General features: G+C 55.0%; 1 protein-coding gene across 1 annotated transcript; it reads left to right on the top strand.

Annotated features, from left to right (window-relative positions):
* Positions 1–1,972: 1,972 nt before the first annotated feature.
* On the top strand, positions 1,973–11,321 carry HAS3 (hyaluronan synthase 3). Its single transcript, XM_055412450.2, has 4 exons — positions 1,973–2,293; positions 5,721–6,356; positions 9,457–9,558; positions 10,381–11,321. Exons 2-4 carry the CDS (start codon positions 5,721–5,723, stop codon positions 11,302–11,304), a joined length of 1,662 nt encoding a protein of 553 aa, XP_055268425.1. The 5' UTR covers positions 1,973–2,293; the 3' UTR covers positions 11,305–11,321.
* Positions 11,322–12,626: the final 1,305 nt, after the last annotated feature.

Here is a 12,626-nt window from a genome sequence, read left to right as displayed (position 1 = left end):
CAGCCCCATCTCTGGGATGAAGACACTGAGGTTAGTGCCATCTGGCCAGTGACAGAACTTACTCCACGGTCTTCTCTCTCCACTTGAGCTTCAGTAGCTGTGGTGCGTAGGCTTAGTTGCTCCTTGGCATGTGAGATCTTCCCAGATCAGGGATCAAACCCGTGTCCCCTACATTGGCAGCCAGACTCTGAACCATTGGACCATCGGGGAAGTCTCTGAACACTTGTTATAAAAAGCACACGAAAAAGGAATGTTTAAACTATGTAGCATATTAGCGATGATTTTCTCAAGCAAGAGTCCAAAATGATTTGGTTGATATACTGCAAGATGGGAGTGGGTAGAGATGTGTCAAGGGTCTGTTTACCTGAGGAACCGAGGGGTAAGCTCTGTGGCCCAGTGTGAGTCATGGTGAGCCCCTAAGACTTCTGAGAGGAGCAACTTGCAGACTGCAACTCACATTCCTATAGATTTTCATAGCAATTGTCCCAGGGGTATCCAGGAGATAGGTAAATTCATTTTTTCAGTTCAGTTCAGTCGCTCAGTCGTGTCCGACTCTTTGCGACCCCATGAATCACAGCACGCTAGGCCTCCCTGTCCATCACCAACTCCCGGAGTTCACTCAAACTCATGTCCATCAAGTCGGTGATGCCATCCAGCCATCTCATTCTCTGTCGTCCCCTTCTCCTCCTGCCCCCAACCTTTCCCAGCATCAGAGTCTTTTCCAGTGAGTCAACTCGTCGCATGAGGTGGCCAAAGTATTGGAGTTTCAGCTTTAGCGTCAGTCCTTCCAGTGAACACCCAGGACTGATCTCCTTTAGAATGGACTGGTTGGATCTCCTTGCAGTCCAAGGGACTCAAGAGTCTTCTCCAACACCATAGTTCAAAAGCATCAATTCTTCGGCGATCAGCCTTCTTCACAGTCCAACTCTCACATCCATACATGACCACGGGAAAAACCATAGCCTTGACTAGACGGACCTTGGTTGGCAAAGTAATGTCTCTGCTTTTTAATATGCTACCTAGGTTGGTCATAACTTTCCTTCCAAGGAGTAAGCGTCTTTTAATTTCATGGCTGCAATCAGCATCTGCAGTGATTTTGGAGCCCAAAAAAAAAAAAAAAAAAAAGTCTGACACTGTTTCCCCATCTATTTCCCATGAAGTGATGGGACCAGATTTATTTTTTAGTAGTCTTCAATTATAATACATCCAAGATTTTCTGAGATTTAGAAACCATTGTGTTTAGCTGATTGTAAACTTCCTTCCTTGAATGCTAAGAACTCCCCATCTCTCCCCAACTCTACCCCACCCCACCCCACCTCACCCTGGTCTAGCCTCACCTTTGGGGAACTTGGAAACCTCTGGTGATAAGGTCAGTTGGGAATTTAGGAAGTCGTGGGTGTCGGAAGTAAAGGGGTAAAAAAAGGGGAGGAGGAATTGGTTTTGGCTCTAGGACACAGGGAATTTTCAAGGTTCTTGCAAAACCGTTGCAGCGTTTGAAAGCCTTAAAGTCATCAGCGCCCCACTGCGGAATTCAGAGCTTGTCACAATTGTTAACACCTTCTTTGACCATTTTTTTTAAATATATATATTTAACGAGTATTGTCTTCTGAGCCTTTTTTACCCCCAGCGGGAAGGTTCTGCTGTTTTGGCTTTAGGGAGTGTTGTACACAAAGCCTTCGCGTGCAGCAGTCGGGGGATTTCTACCTGCTTGCTCGCTTTGCAGGGTGAGTAGGGTTCGAGGCTTAGAAGACGGGGAGCGGGGCAGAGGGCTTCACAATTTTGGAAGCCCCTATGGGTTATACTAAAGTTAACTGAGCTTCAGGTTCCAGGTTGAGCACAATGACCACCTCTTCCCTGGGCAGTTGGTTCCGGGCCGAGCGCGGAGGAACTCGGCTTTGGCTTCGGTTGGGGAACCCAATTGCGGAGTGTGCGGAGGCTGCGAGTTTTTCCGAGCAGGAGGAGTCGCGTCCACTCGGGACCCTGCGTCTCACCGCGCGCCGGCCGCGTGGGGCTACCCCCGGCCGAGCCGGGAAGGGGATGCTCCCTCGCAGCCCTCAGGGGAGCCCTCCCACTCTTCCCAACTTTCCCGGCCCCAGGGCCGGAGGAGGGCGCTTCTCCCGGCGGGGGCGCGCTCGGTACTTAAAGGCTGCTCGGCGGGGCCAGCGCTCGTCAGTCGGAGCGCGCGGCAGCAGCGGCGCACGGTGAAGCGAGACGCGGCGGCGAGGAGCGGGAGGAGGGGCATGGAGCCGCCGCGGGCCTGCTGAGCACCGGAGCGCGGGCAGCCGGCGGCACGGTGAGCGCGGGCCTGGCCAGCCGGCCAGCCCTCTCAGAGGGGCGGGCTGCCCGAGGGACCCGGGCGCGCCGGGCTCCAGGGGTGCCGCTTGCTGAGCCCCGCGGACCCCGCCGGCTCCCCCAGCCGTGTGGGTGTTGCGTGCAGCGCCGCGAGGCGGGCTGAGGGCTGCGGCATCTCCAGGCTTCCCGGCGGCCGTTCCTGTAGCCCCCTCCCCACTGACCCCTCCTCCCTTTCTTCATCCTCTCCTTCTCCAGCCTCTCCTCCCTTCCTCCCTTGCGGCTCCTGTTTTGTGAATGGATTAGGAGGTGGACGACGGTGAGGGGCACCAGGCTGGCTGGAGCCTCTCGCTGCCCCAGGCCCTCCCGGGTGTTCGCACCTGTCCAGGCACCAAGATGCTCGGCGCCCCGGTTACTGCGGGTCAGCCGGGCCGTGGCCGCCAAGTACCCGCGGCCTGGGCTCCCCTTCCCTTGTGGGCTCGGAGGGACTGGGAGGGCGGCCGGGCGCAAAGGAAAGAGCCCCTGCCCCGCGCACAAGTTTCCGTCCCGCCGCGTGTGGGCCCCGCAGCAGGGCACACCTGTCAGCTAGAGAGGCTACAGACTGGGCAGCCCCGCGCAGTGTCAGGAGTATATTGGCGGCGTTCGTCTTTGGCTGGAGGTTTTCTCTTTCCCACGTCTCTCGGGGTAGGGGGAGGGCTTAGGGAGCGTCCCCAATCTCTTGCCCTTGAAGCCGGGTGCGCATTAACCTACAGGGGCCGAGCTCTCCTGGATCACCTCTGAGCAAAGCGGGTGGAGGGGGACAAGAGGCTCCTCTCCGCCGGCTTGAGGGGTGACACGGTCCCCTGTCTGGGCAGGGCCACTTGAGGCGGAGCTGGCACCAGAGCCTGATTGCACATGGGGTCTCTGGCTGCGGGACCTTCTTGGGGCCTCTGTGGTGTAGGGGTGCCAGGATAAAGCCTTTAGTTCCTGAGCGGGGAAGGAGGGGTCCTGCCCGGGAAAGGAGGGGGCCGGCGACACTGAGGATGCCGCCTTTGTCTGCAGGCGCACTTTGCCAAGGTAGCTCCCGCCCCCCTGCCCCCCAGGAGGTGAGTGGGGCCTGGTCCGACTGATTCCTTGCATTTTCCGTTTCTTCCCGGCTAGGTCGTGAGAAACGGGCACGTGGGTGTGGCCGGCACCGCCTTCGTTAGAAAGCCAGAGTCTGGCGGGGGTGAGAAGCATGGCCAGTGCCTTCCGGGCTGCGTTAACCTGGTGGGCCACCGCCTCTGGCACTGCACCGAGGCGGGGCGCCAGCGCCGGGCAGGTTGCTGGGTTGGCCTCGGCGCCCCCTGCTCTTTACCAGCGCGCAGGCAGGCAGCAGTGCCCGCAGCGCCCCCATGGCATATAAGCTCTAGAGGGGTGGGGGCGTTCCTGGGTGGTGGATGCAGGGCCTAGGGACCCGTGGACTGCAAGCGCGTGCGAGGGCCCCCCCACCGGGGCGGGGCGGGGGAGACAAGGACGGCTGGGAATCCTGCAGAGGAAGCATACGGCAGGCTCCCCGGGACAGCGGGGCAGACCGCCCGGAGGCCGAGCTTCCCGGAGAGGTGAAGCTGCCAACAGCACTTTCCGGACCGAAACTGCTGGAATGCTGCTGAGGCCTGAGTCTCCGGTTGATTTAGGCACCGACTGCGTGTTCCTCACCTCTCCTGTGTGAGAGGTGGCAGGGGATCAGCCACCTAGCAAGAAAGTGTGTTCGTGTTGAGGTGGCAGTCAGGAGTCAGTTTGAGTGAGACCTAGACTTGGAGCAAGCTTGGAAGTGAGACCCCTTTGTCTGTAAAGGGTGGGCGGTGGTGGTAACAGGATTCTCCAGATCAGGCAGGTGGCAAGGAGAGGGCCTCAGAGTAGAGGGCAGGAAGCTGTCCTCATCAGCCTTCCCCCAACCCCTCCCCTTCCCCCACTCAGTCCTTCAGGGCTGCTAATCAGTATAATGATTTACCTGGGACCTATGGAACAGGAAACCATTGGAATCCCTCCCGGGGGAGTTGCTAAGTCCCAGAGAATTTGGGCAAGATCAGGCAGCCAGGGTGATAGCAGGACTGTGTCTCCAGCACAAGGCTTCAAGTACCAAGTGCTAGACTCGGCTCACTAAAACACAGCTCTTTTCAGATGGGCAGATGCTGGAAGTCCTGAGTTTTCCTAACAAAACCTGCCAGCATTTCCTGGAGTAGGGGGCAGGGGTCCGTGGACAGAGATTCCGTGCGGGCACTGGGACTGAGTGGATGGGGCTTCCCGGGCAGGCACCCCTCCCGGGCTGCTGGGCTGCCGCAATGGCAACTGCAGTTCTCCCTGGTGCCCCAGTGCTGGGCTTCCAGGAGGGCTGTCCACACCCCAGCTCTCATTTCCTTTTCTTTCCCTTGTCTTCTTTCCCTGGTTACTTTCCCTTTGCTGCCTCTCAAGTCAAAGAGAAAACGGTGAGAAAGCAGAGAACGTTGGTAAACTTTCTCTTACAGATTTAGTTGTTTTGAGAAAGGGAAGCTGTTTCCTCCTTTTTTCCCTCAGGCACCTCTTTGTGTTTCCTGCTCTTTCTCATCTTTTCCTTCCCCACTTTCTTCATGGTATGATCCCCTGGTGGGTGTAGGGCATAAAGGCTGCCTACCTGCCCTTGCCCCTCCACCTCCTCCCTCTTCTTGGCTTCTCAGATGCTCAGAGCTTCCTCTGGCCTCAGGCTCACCCCCTACTGAAGCTTGCCTGTGAGAGCTTTGGGTCAGGTAGATCCCAGTTCTGCCACCATCTAGGTCTCTCTCAGATCTCTCTGTCTTGGGTTTCAGTTCAGTTCAGTCACTCAGTCGTGTCCGACTCTCCGCGACCCCAGGAATCACAGCACGCCAGGCCTCCCTGTCCATCACCAGCTCCCGGAGTTCACTCAAACTCATGTCCACAGAGTCGGTGATGCCATCCAGCCATCTCATTCTCTGTTGTCCCCTTCTCCTCCCGCCCCCAACCTTTCCAAGCATCAGAGTCTTTTCCAGTGAGTCAACTCGTCGCATGAGGTGGCCAAAGTATTGCAGTTTCAGGGTTTAGCTAACGATAATAAACGCTGCTTTGAGTGCTTTATGTATATAACCCATTTAATCCTCAAAGATGTTAGGAGGTTAATGCTGCAACACACATTTTACAGATGAATAAACTGGGGTATAACAGGCACACAGTAAGTGGCAGAGCTGAGTATTCTTGCCTGGAGAGTCCCATGACCGAGGAGTCTGTCCTCTGTCTCTACGAAACTACTACTAGTCTGGCTTTTGAGTCTCCAGTCTTAGTCATGCTCAGTAAATGGTGATGGTTGTTATTGGTGGATCATTTCCCCAGTTCTAGGCCAGGCCCAGAGAAAATGCCCCCATGGCCACTGACCAGAGAAGCTGCCTCCCGCTGACCCTTCTCCCACCTTCTCCCACCAGATGCCGGTGCAGCTGACAACAGCCCTGCGTGTGGTGGGCACCAGCCTGTTTGCCTTGGCAGTGCTGGGTGGGATCCTGGCAGCTTACGTGACAGGCTACCAGTTCATCCACACAGAAAAACACTACCTGTCCTTCGGGCTGTACGGTGCCATCCTGGGCCTGCACCTGCTCATCCAGAGCCTGTTTGCCTTCCTGGAGCACCGGCGCATGCGACGGGCAGGCCGGACCCTGAAGCTGCCCTCCCCCCTGCGGCGCTCGGTGGCGCTCTGCATCGCTGCGTACCAGGAGGACCCCGACTACCTGCGCAAGTGCCTGCGCTCAGCCCAGCGCATCGCCTTCCCCGACCTCAAAGTGGTCCTGGTGGTGGACGGCAATCGCCAGGAGGATGCCTACATGCTGGACATCTTCCACGAGGTGCTTGGAGGCACCGAACAAGCCGGCTGCTTCGTGTGGCGCAGCAACTTCCATGAGGCGGGTGAGGGTGAGACGGAGGCCAGCCTGCAGGAGGGCATGGACCGCGTTCGGGCCGTGGTGCGGGCCAGCACCTTCTCGTGCATCATGCAGAAGTGGGGAGGCAAGCGAGAGGTCATGTACACGGCCTTCAAGGCCCTTGGTGATTCGGTGGACTACATCCAGGTGAGGGTGCCTCCCTAGGTGTGTGTGGTTGTGTGGATGTGTCCAGCATACTCCAGTATGCCAGGCATACTCTCCTGGGGAATTTTAGGTCCAGTCGAGGTGCCCTGTGTCGTGTACTTTCCTCTCCTACACTTAAGAAGGCAGTAAACACAGTAATTTTCAACAGCTATCCTGGGGTCAAGAAGACCTAGGCGGGAATCTTGGATCTGCTGGCACTTAGCTATGTGAATCTGGGCAGGTCTCTGAACTCTTGTCAGGTCTGTGGATTGGTATCCGCAGAGTGGGAAACAAGTGTGCAGCATTTACTTTATACCAGACACTGTTGTAGGTACTTCATATGTTTTACTTCTTTCAATCCTCATAATATTCCTAGGGGATAGATACTGTGCTTATTTCTACTTACAGAAACTGAGCCTGACGTGCAGTTGCCGAACGCCTAACATGGCTAATGTCACACAGCAGTATTGAGCAGAGCTAGGAGTTGAGCGCAGGCCATTTGTCCTTGTGCAAGTACTGCCTCATCAGTGGTAGCATTGGGATGAGCCTCTTCACAAAATGTGGGGAAGAGCAAAAAAGAATCATGCTCCAAAGCACTCAGTTTGTTCTGGGTTAATGAAAAGTCTCACTCTTTCTGGTGTCAAGTTCTTGTCTGTGAGGTGGAGGGACACAGGTGCGAATCACCCCCCAGCTCAGTCCTGCAGCCATCTTGGCAGGGCCAGGACCCCAACAGACCCTGCCTTGCTTCCAGCTGAAGCGGGCATTGACACCTCCTTGGAAATTTTATTATGTTGAGAAGGTAACACAGCTTCAGTTTTCATATAACAAAACCTAGAGAAAACTGATCAAAGATTATGCATCTCAGTACCAAGGAGAAAGTGACACCCAGGACCCAGATTTGTGGTCCAGCATCTGTTCCCCCTTCTCTGTTCCTGTCCTTCTCCACATATGCCCATCGCTTGAATGAATAGCAGCTGCTGTGGTCACCCACCTACGTACCAGCACAGTCTTGCTGACAGCATGTTGCGTACTCCAATATTTAAATTTTCTATATGGTACCCACCTAAAATTAGCTTGCTGCAGATTTTTTTGTCTTGGCTGTTTGGAAAGTTGCACCCTCGCATATGAGTTGGTAAACCTGCCTCTTCCTGCCTTCCTAGGCCCAAGGGCCTCCTCAGTGCCAGAGAGGACTGTGAGACAGGTCTTGATTCTGCAGTCCGTCTAGGGTCAAGGGGCCTTTGAGACTTGCCTGTGGACTCAGACCACTTAGAAAAAGCCCTTGAGCCCTGGCACAGGCTCAAGCCATAGTGACTGCTGTCTCTTCCCTCGAAGCACAGGATCCCCTCAACCCTGCCCCCCACACCTCTTCCAGTGTGCTCTGGTTGGTCGGCACATGGGCTCACTGCTTGGGGCAGCCCTGGGCCTGCCTGTCAGTGAACACTCTGGATTTCAGTCTGTCTTTATAAGCCCACTGAAGGTGTCTTTCACTCTTCAGGAGATAACCCTGCTTCAGCCAGTGGGGAAGCCCAGGCAGCTGAGAGCGCTAGCCTTTCCTAACCTTGCTTAGTTGGAAAGACCTCCCTGAGGTGAAGGAAGTACCGCAGTGTGAAGAATGAGAGTCAGGGCTGGAGTAGTTGTGTGACCAGCAGCGCTGGGAAGCTTGGCCTGTAAGCTCAGGAGGTTCTGGGAGTGTGGCCTGAGGCTCCTGTGACCTTCCCAGTCTGGGCCAGTACTGTAAGGATGTGTCAGTGGGGAGGCGGGAGTGGCTGCAATGACTTTGCCCGGATCCCCTCTGCCCTCAGCTGCTTGTCTGCAGTCACCGAGTCTTCCAGCATGGAGAGAGAAAGCAGAGGGTTGGAGTGCAGCCCCCTTCCTGCAGGCCCCCTCTGCCCTCAGCTGCTTGTCTGCAGTCACCGAGTCTTCCAGCATGGAGAGAGAAAGCAGAGGGTTGGAGTGCAGCCCCCTTCCTGCAGGCCCCCTCTGCCCTCAGCTGCTTGTCTGCAGTCACCGAGTCTTCCAGCATGGAGAGAGAAAGCAGAGGGTTGGAGTGCAGCCCCCTTCCTGCAGGCCCCCTCTGCCCTCAGCTGCTTGTCTGCAGTCACCGAGTCTTCCAGCATGGAGAGAGAAAGCAGAGGGTGGGAGTGCAGCCCCCTTCCTGCAGGCTAGTGGGCTCTCACTCAGCAACTTTAGTAGAAGAATTTTTGGACTCATCTGTTGATACTGTTTCTTGCTCTGTCAGGGGTCAGGAAACCAGTTCCCCTACCCAGTGGTTATCTGGGATTTTTACACCAAAGAGTCAGGCAATAGGGTAAGTGTTTGTAGTACAGGTTCAACTATTAACAATAATGGGTCACCTAACAGAATCAAACCAGCAATCTCCCATGGAGGGGAGGGTAGGTGGGCAGGATTTGATCCAGATTGAGTGGAGGAGCTGCAACCAGCTTCCAGGTCCATCCAGAGCTGGCATCTAGGTGAGAACAGTCCTTGGCTCTGCTGGGCCCTAGTCTGGGAGACCTGGCCAACAGGGCACAAATGGCCTGACAGCCACACTGGTGGGGCTATGACTGGGCTAGAGACACCCTCCACTTGGGCTGGCTAAGAGACTAAACAGGGCAGCCCTGTCCATGATGATCCCGTGAGCAAGCTTTGGTGGTAGCCTCTGGTAGGAGCTATTTCTCAGCCTTCTGAGCAATGTCTGCTGGCTTTGCTCGAGCCACAGTGCCTGTCAATCTGATTTCAGTGACGTTTTCCTTTCTTCCCAAGAACCCCAGAGAAATATATTAAGACCACTTCTGAGGAGCCTGGCTCAATCAGGGCTAAAGATCTGTCCAGTCCTAGACACTTCTCTCTTTCTGGGCCCATCACTGAAAGTCCCCTGGGTTCCTCTCTCAGCCAAGCAGCTATCAAGTCGGTACCTGAACTCTCCTGTTTCTTACTTCCCTTGGTAATTCATTTCACCCCTTCTATTTGGCATAGATCTCTTTGTTAGTGGTTTGAAGTATGTCTGGTGAAGGGGTTATGTCCCTCAGGCAGTGAGCCACCAGGGGTGGGGTGGGTGGGTGTGTCAGTGTCAGAATGGACTGACAGTGCCTCCCTTCTGCAGGTATGTGATTCTGACACTGTGCTGGATCCAGCCTGCACCATTGAGATGCTTCGAGTCCTGGAGGAGGACCCTCAAGTAGGGGGAGTCGGGGGAGATGTCCAAGTAAGAAGTAACCAAGGATTCCTGGGGGTGGAGGGTCTGGATTCTTTCTGCTTCTTCATCTAATTGGATATCCTGGGGAAGTGGGCATTTTGTTTTGGAGGGGGGTTTCCTCTTTGACAGTTTCACTGGTTCCGAAGGGCTCATTTTCTACCCACCCCCTTTCCTGTTGTATTTCCACCAGGGGCAGGGGGGCAGAAAATTACTTGACTGGTATGTAGAGAGCCTGTGCTGCTGGGAGGGGCACAGTGTTCTGAGGCCATCCATCCTAGAGGGTGATTCCTTTTTTGGCCAGTGGTGCAGCAAGCACCTCCAAAGTTAGACCCCCTGAAAAACGCTTGCTGTTGGGGATATTGCATCGAAGAGCTCTGTGCAGTATGGTATGAGTAAAGGGCCAGATCTTCTTCCAAGGGAAATGCTGGCAACATACCATGTCTTCCCAAGAAGCTTTCCAACTGCAGAAAGGGTCAGGATGGGGAGCTGGGTGTTAACTTTGCTTCTTTCTCAAGCTTTTCTCTCAGCACCACCACAGGCTGCGTCCTGAGACTGAAGGCGGCTTTGGCTGCTAGAGCAACTTCACTGGGACAGTCGGTGCATGTGACACAGGGGAGAGGTGGGGCTGGTGCTGAAAAGAGTTGACTGGGTGTGGCTGCCGCCTCTCAGCCTCTGGTTTCCCAGCTCTGAGTGAGCTGGGACCTGTGGCAAGGAACTAGAGCAAAGGGCTATGGATCTCAGAGTGTAGGGAGGCCTCCTGGTCTCTGGTGTCTGTCTCCTGGGGCTCTCATCCTCAGGCAAGGAGGCCCAGAATCTCTGGTTCCCTTGCAGATCCTCAACAAGTACGATTCATGGATCTCCTTCCTGAGCAGTGTGCGGTACTGGATGGCCTTCAACGTGGAGCGGGCTTGCCAGTCCTACTTTGGCTGTGTGCAGTGCATCAGCGGGCCCTTGGGCATGTATCGTAACAGCCTCCTTCAGCAATTCCTGGAGGACTGGTACCACCAGAAGTTTCTGGGCAGCAAGTGCAGCTTTGGGGATGACCGGCACCTCACCAACCGAGTCCTGAGTCTCGGCTACAGGACTAAGTATACAGCTCGCTCTAAATGCCTCACGGAGACCCCAACCAAGTACCTCCGGTGGCTCAACCAGCAGACCCGCTGGAGCAAGTCTTACTTCCGGGAGTGGCTCTACAACTCTCTGTGGTTCCACAAGCACCACCTCTGGATGACCTACGAGTCAGTGGTCACAGGTTTCTTCCCCTTCTTCCTCATTGCCACGGTCATACAGCTCTTCTACCGGGGCCGCATCTGGAACATTCTCCTCTTCCTGCTGACGGTGCAGCTAGTGGGCATTATCAAGGCCACCTACGCCTGCTTCCTGCGAGGCAACGCAGAGATGATCTTCATGTCGCTCTATTCCCTTCTCTATATGTCCAGCCTCCTGCCGGCCAAGATCTTTGCCATTGCTACCATCAACAAGTCTGGCTGGGGCACCTCTGGCCGAAAAACCATCGTGGTGAACTTCATTGGCCTCATCCCTGTGTCCATCTGGGTGGCAGTCCTCCTTGGGGGGCTGGCCTACACAGCTTACTGCCAGGATCTGTTCAGTGAGACAGAGCTGGCCTTCCTGGTCTCTGGGGCCATCCTGTACGGCTGCTACTGGGTGGCCCTCCTCATGCTGTACCTGGCCATCATCGCCCGGCGATGCGGGAAGAAGCCAGAACAGTATAGCTTAGCCTTTGCTGAGGTGTGATGCAGCCCCCAAGCAGAGCGGGAAGAGTGCAATGGGTAAGGGAGGGAAGGGGAACGGAAAAGACAGGGTGGGAGGGAGAGGGAGTGCTGTTTCAGTTTCTTAATGGTCCAAAGTGCAAAGAATGGTGACTGTCGTATGGCCTGGGACAGCTCTGCTTCGAGAAGGCAAGTCCAGTGCAGCGGAGCAGAGGCAGAGGAGGCATACTGTTTTCAGGCCGCTTGTCTGTTGCCTCCGCACATACAGGTGGCCTCTGGGCAAGATTCCACTTCCTCCCCTGAGATCCAGAGGGAACTCAGAAGTGTGCTAAAGCAAATAGTAAGTTTCATTCAGTGGCAACGATGGCCCATGGGAAAGGATTCTTTGTCCACCTGAACACAATCAGAGGTGGTGGGAGTACTTCTGAGTGATCTGGGCCAGCTAGTAACATGTCCCCACCTCAATCTAGTTATCAATGCAATAAGATTGTGCCTGAAATACAAGGCCCAGAAGCCTGATCTTTGGGCATCAGAAAACAGGGTCCGGGAATGGTGCTTTCTTATGTGAAGTACCTCATTCCGTATCTCAGCATCCCAAGGATGAGCCAGACTAGCAGGGAGTTAGCACTGTACTGTTTTTAAGTGTGTGTGTGTGTGTGTGTGTGTGTATATATATGTGTTAAAAAGGAAAACTGGCCAGGAGGAACAGACACTGGTGGTGGTGGTGCTAAAAGCCATGGGTTACATGGAGGCAGGGAGCTGACTGTATTCTACCTGGAAATTGCCCAAACATCTAGATTAGCTTGTCTGTGATCTCTTCTGAGAAGGTAAAATGTTTTGGTCATCTACCAAGAAGATTAAACCCTAACGTGATGAGAAAGGAAGTGAGGACTTGGGTATTACAAACTGTATACTCCTGAATTCCTCTCTCAAATTCAGCTCTGAGTCTAAGCCAGCCTCCTCACTTGGCTTCCCTTCACAGTGATAAGTCACCTCTCCCACCCGCCTCCTCACTGAGTTAAGTTTTTCAAGGTGGCGAGTGAGACAGAGCCTAGGGCTCTCATCGGCCCTCTGCAGTAGGCCAGCCTGCCATCGGCAGGTGGGGGGAAGACTATTAGGAGGCTCTGACCAAACTGGCTGCAGCCTGGAACTGCCTGGATAGGCTCCTTGGCAGCTGGAGAGCACACCTGACACGCAGGCTATAGTTCTTGACAATCACCTCTAATGGAAAGCTTTTCAGCATTCCCTGAATGAGCCCTTAGTCCACGCTGGTCATCGTTGAGACTGTCCGTTCTCCTCAGTGGCTTCTCCAGGGAATTCTTACAGCCAAGTTGTGGATAGTCACTA

This window comes from Moschus berezovskii, chromosome 22, assembly GCF_049115385.1.
Source record: "Moschus berezovskii isolate FMDL1 chromosome 22, NW_MosBer_1.0, whole genome shotgun sequence".
Classification (NCBI taxonomy): Eukaryota; Metazoa; Chordata; class Mammalia; order Artiodactyla; family Moschidae; genus Moschus; species Moschus berezovskii.
This window is presented reverse-complemented; position numbering and strand designations above follow the sequence as displayed.

Excerpts from the sequence above, each read along its gene's own strand:
- HAS3 (XM_055412450.2), top strand. The coding sequence starts at position 5,721 with ATGCCGGTGCAGCTGACAACAGCCCTGCGTGTGGTGGGCACCAGCCTG. Across the intron at positions 6,357-9,456 it reads ATTCGGTGGACTACATCCAG|GTATGTGATTCTGACACTGT; the intron begins GTGAGGGTGCCT and ends TCCCTTCTGCAG. Across the intron at positions 9,559-10,380 it reads GAGTCGGGGGAGATGTCCAA|ATCCTCAACAAGTACGATTC; the intron begins GTAAGAAGTAAC and ends GTTCCCTTGCAG.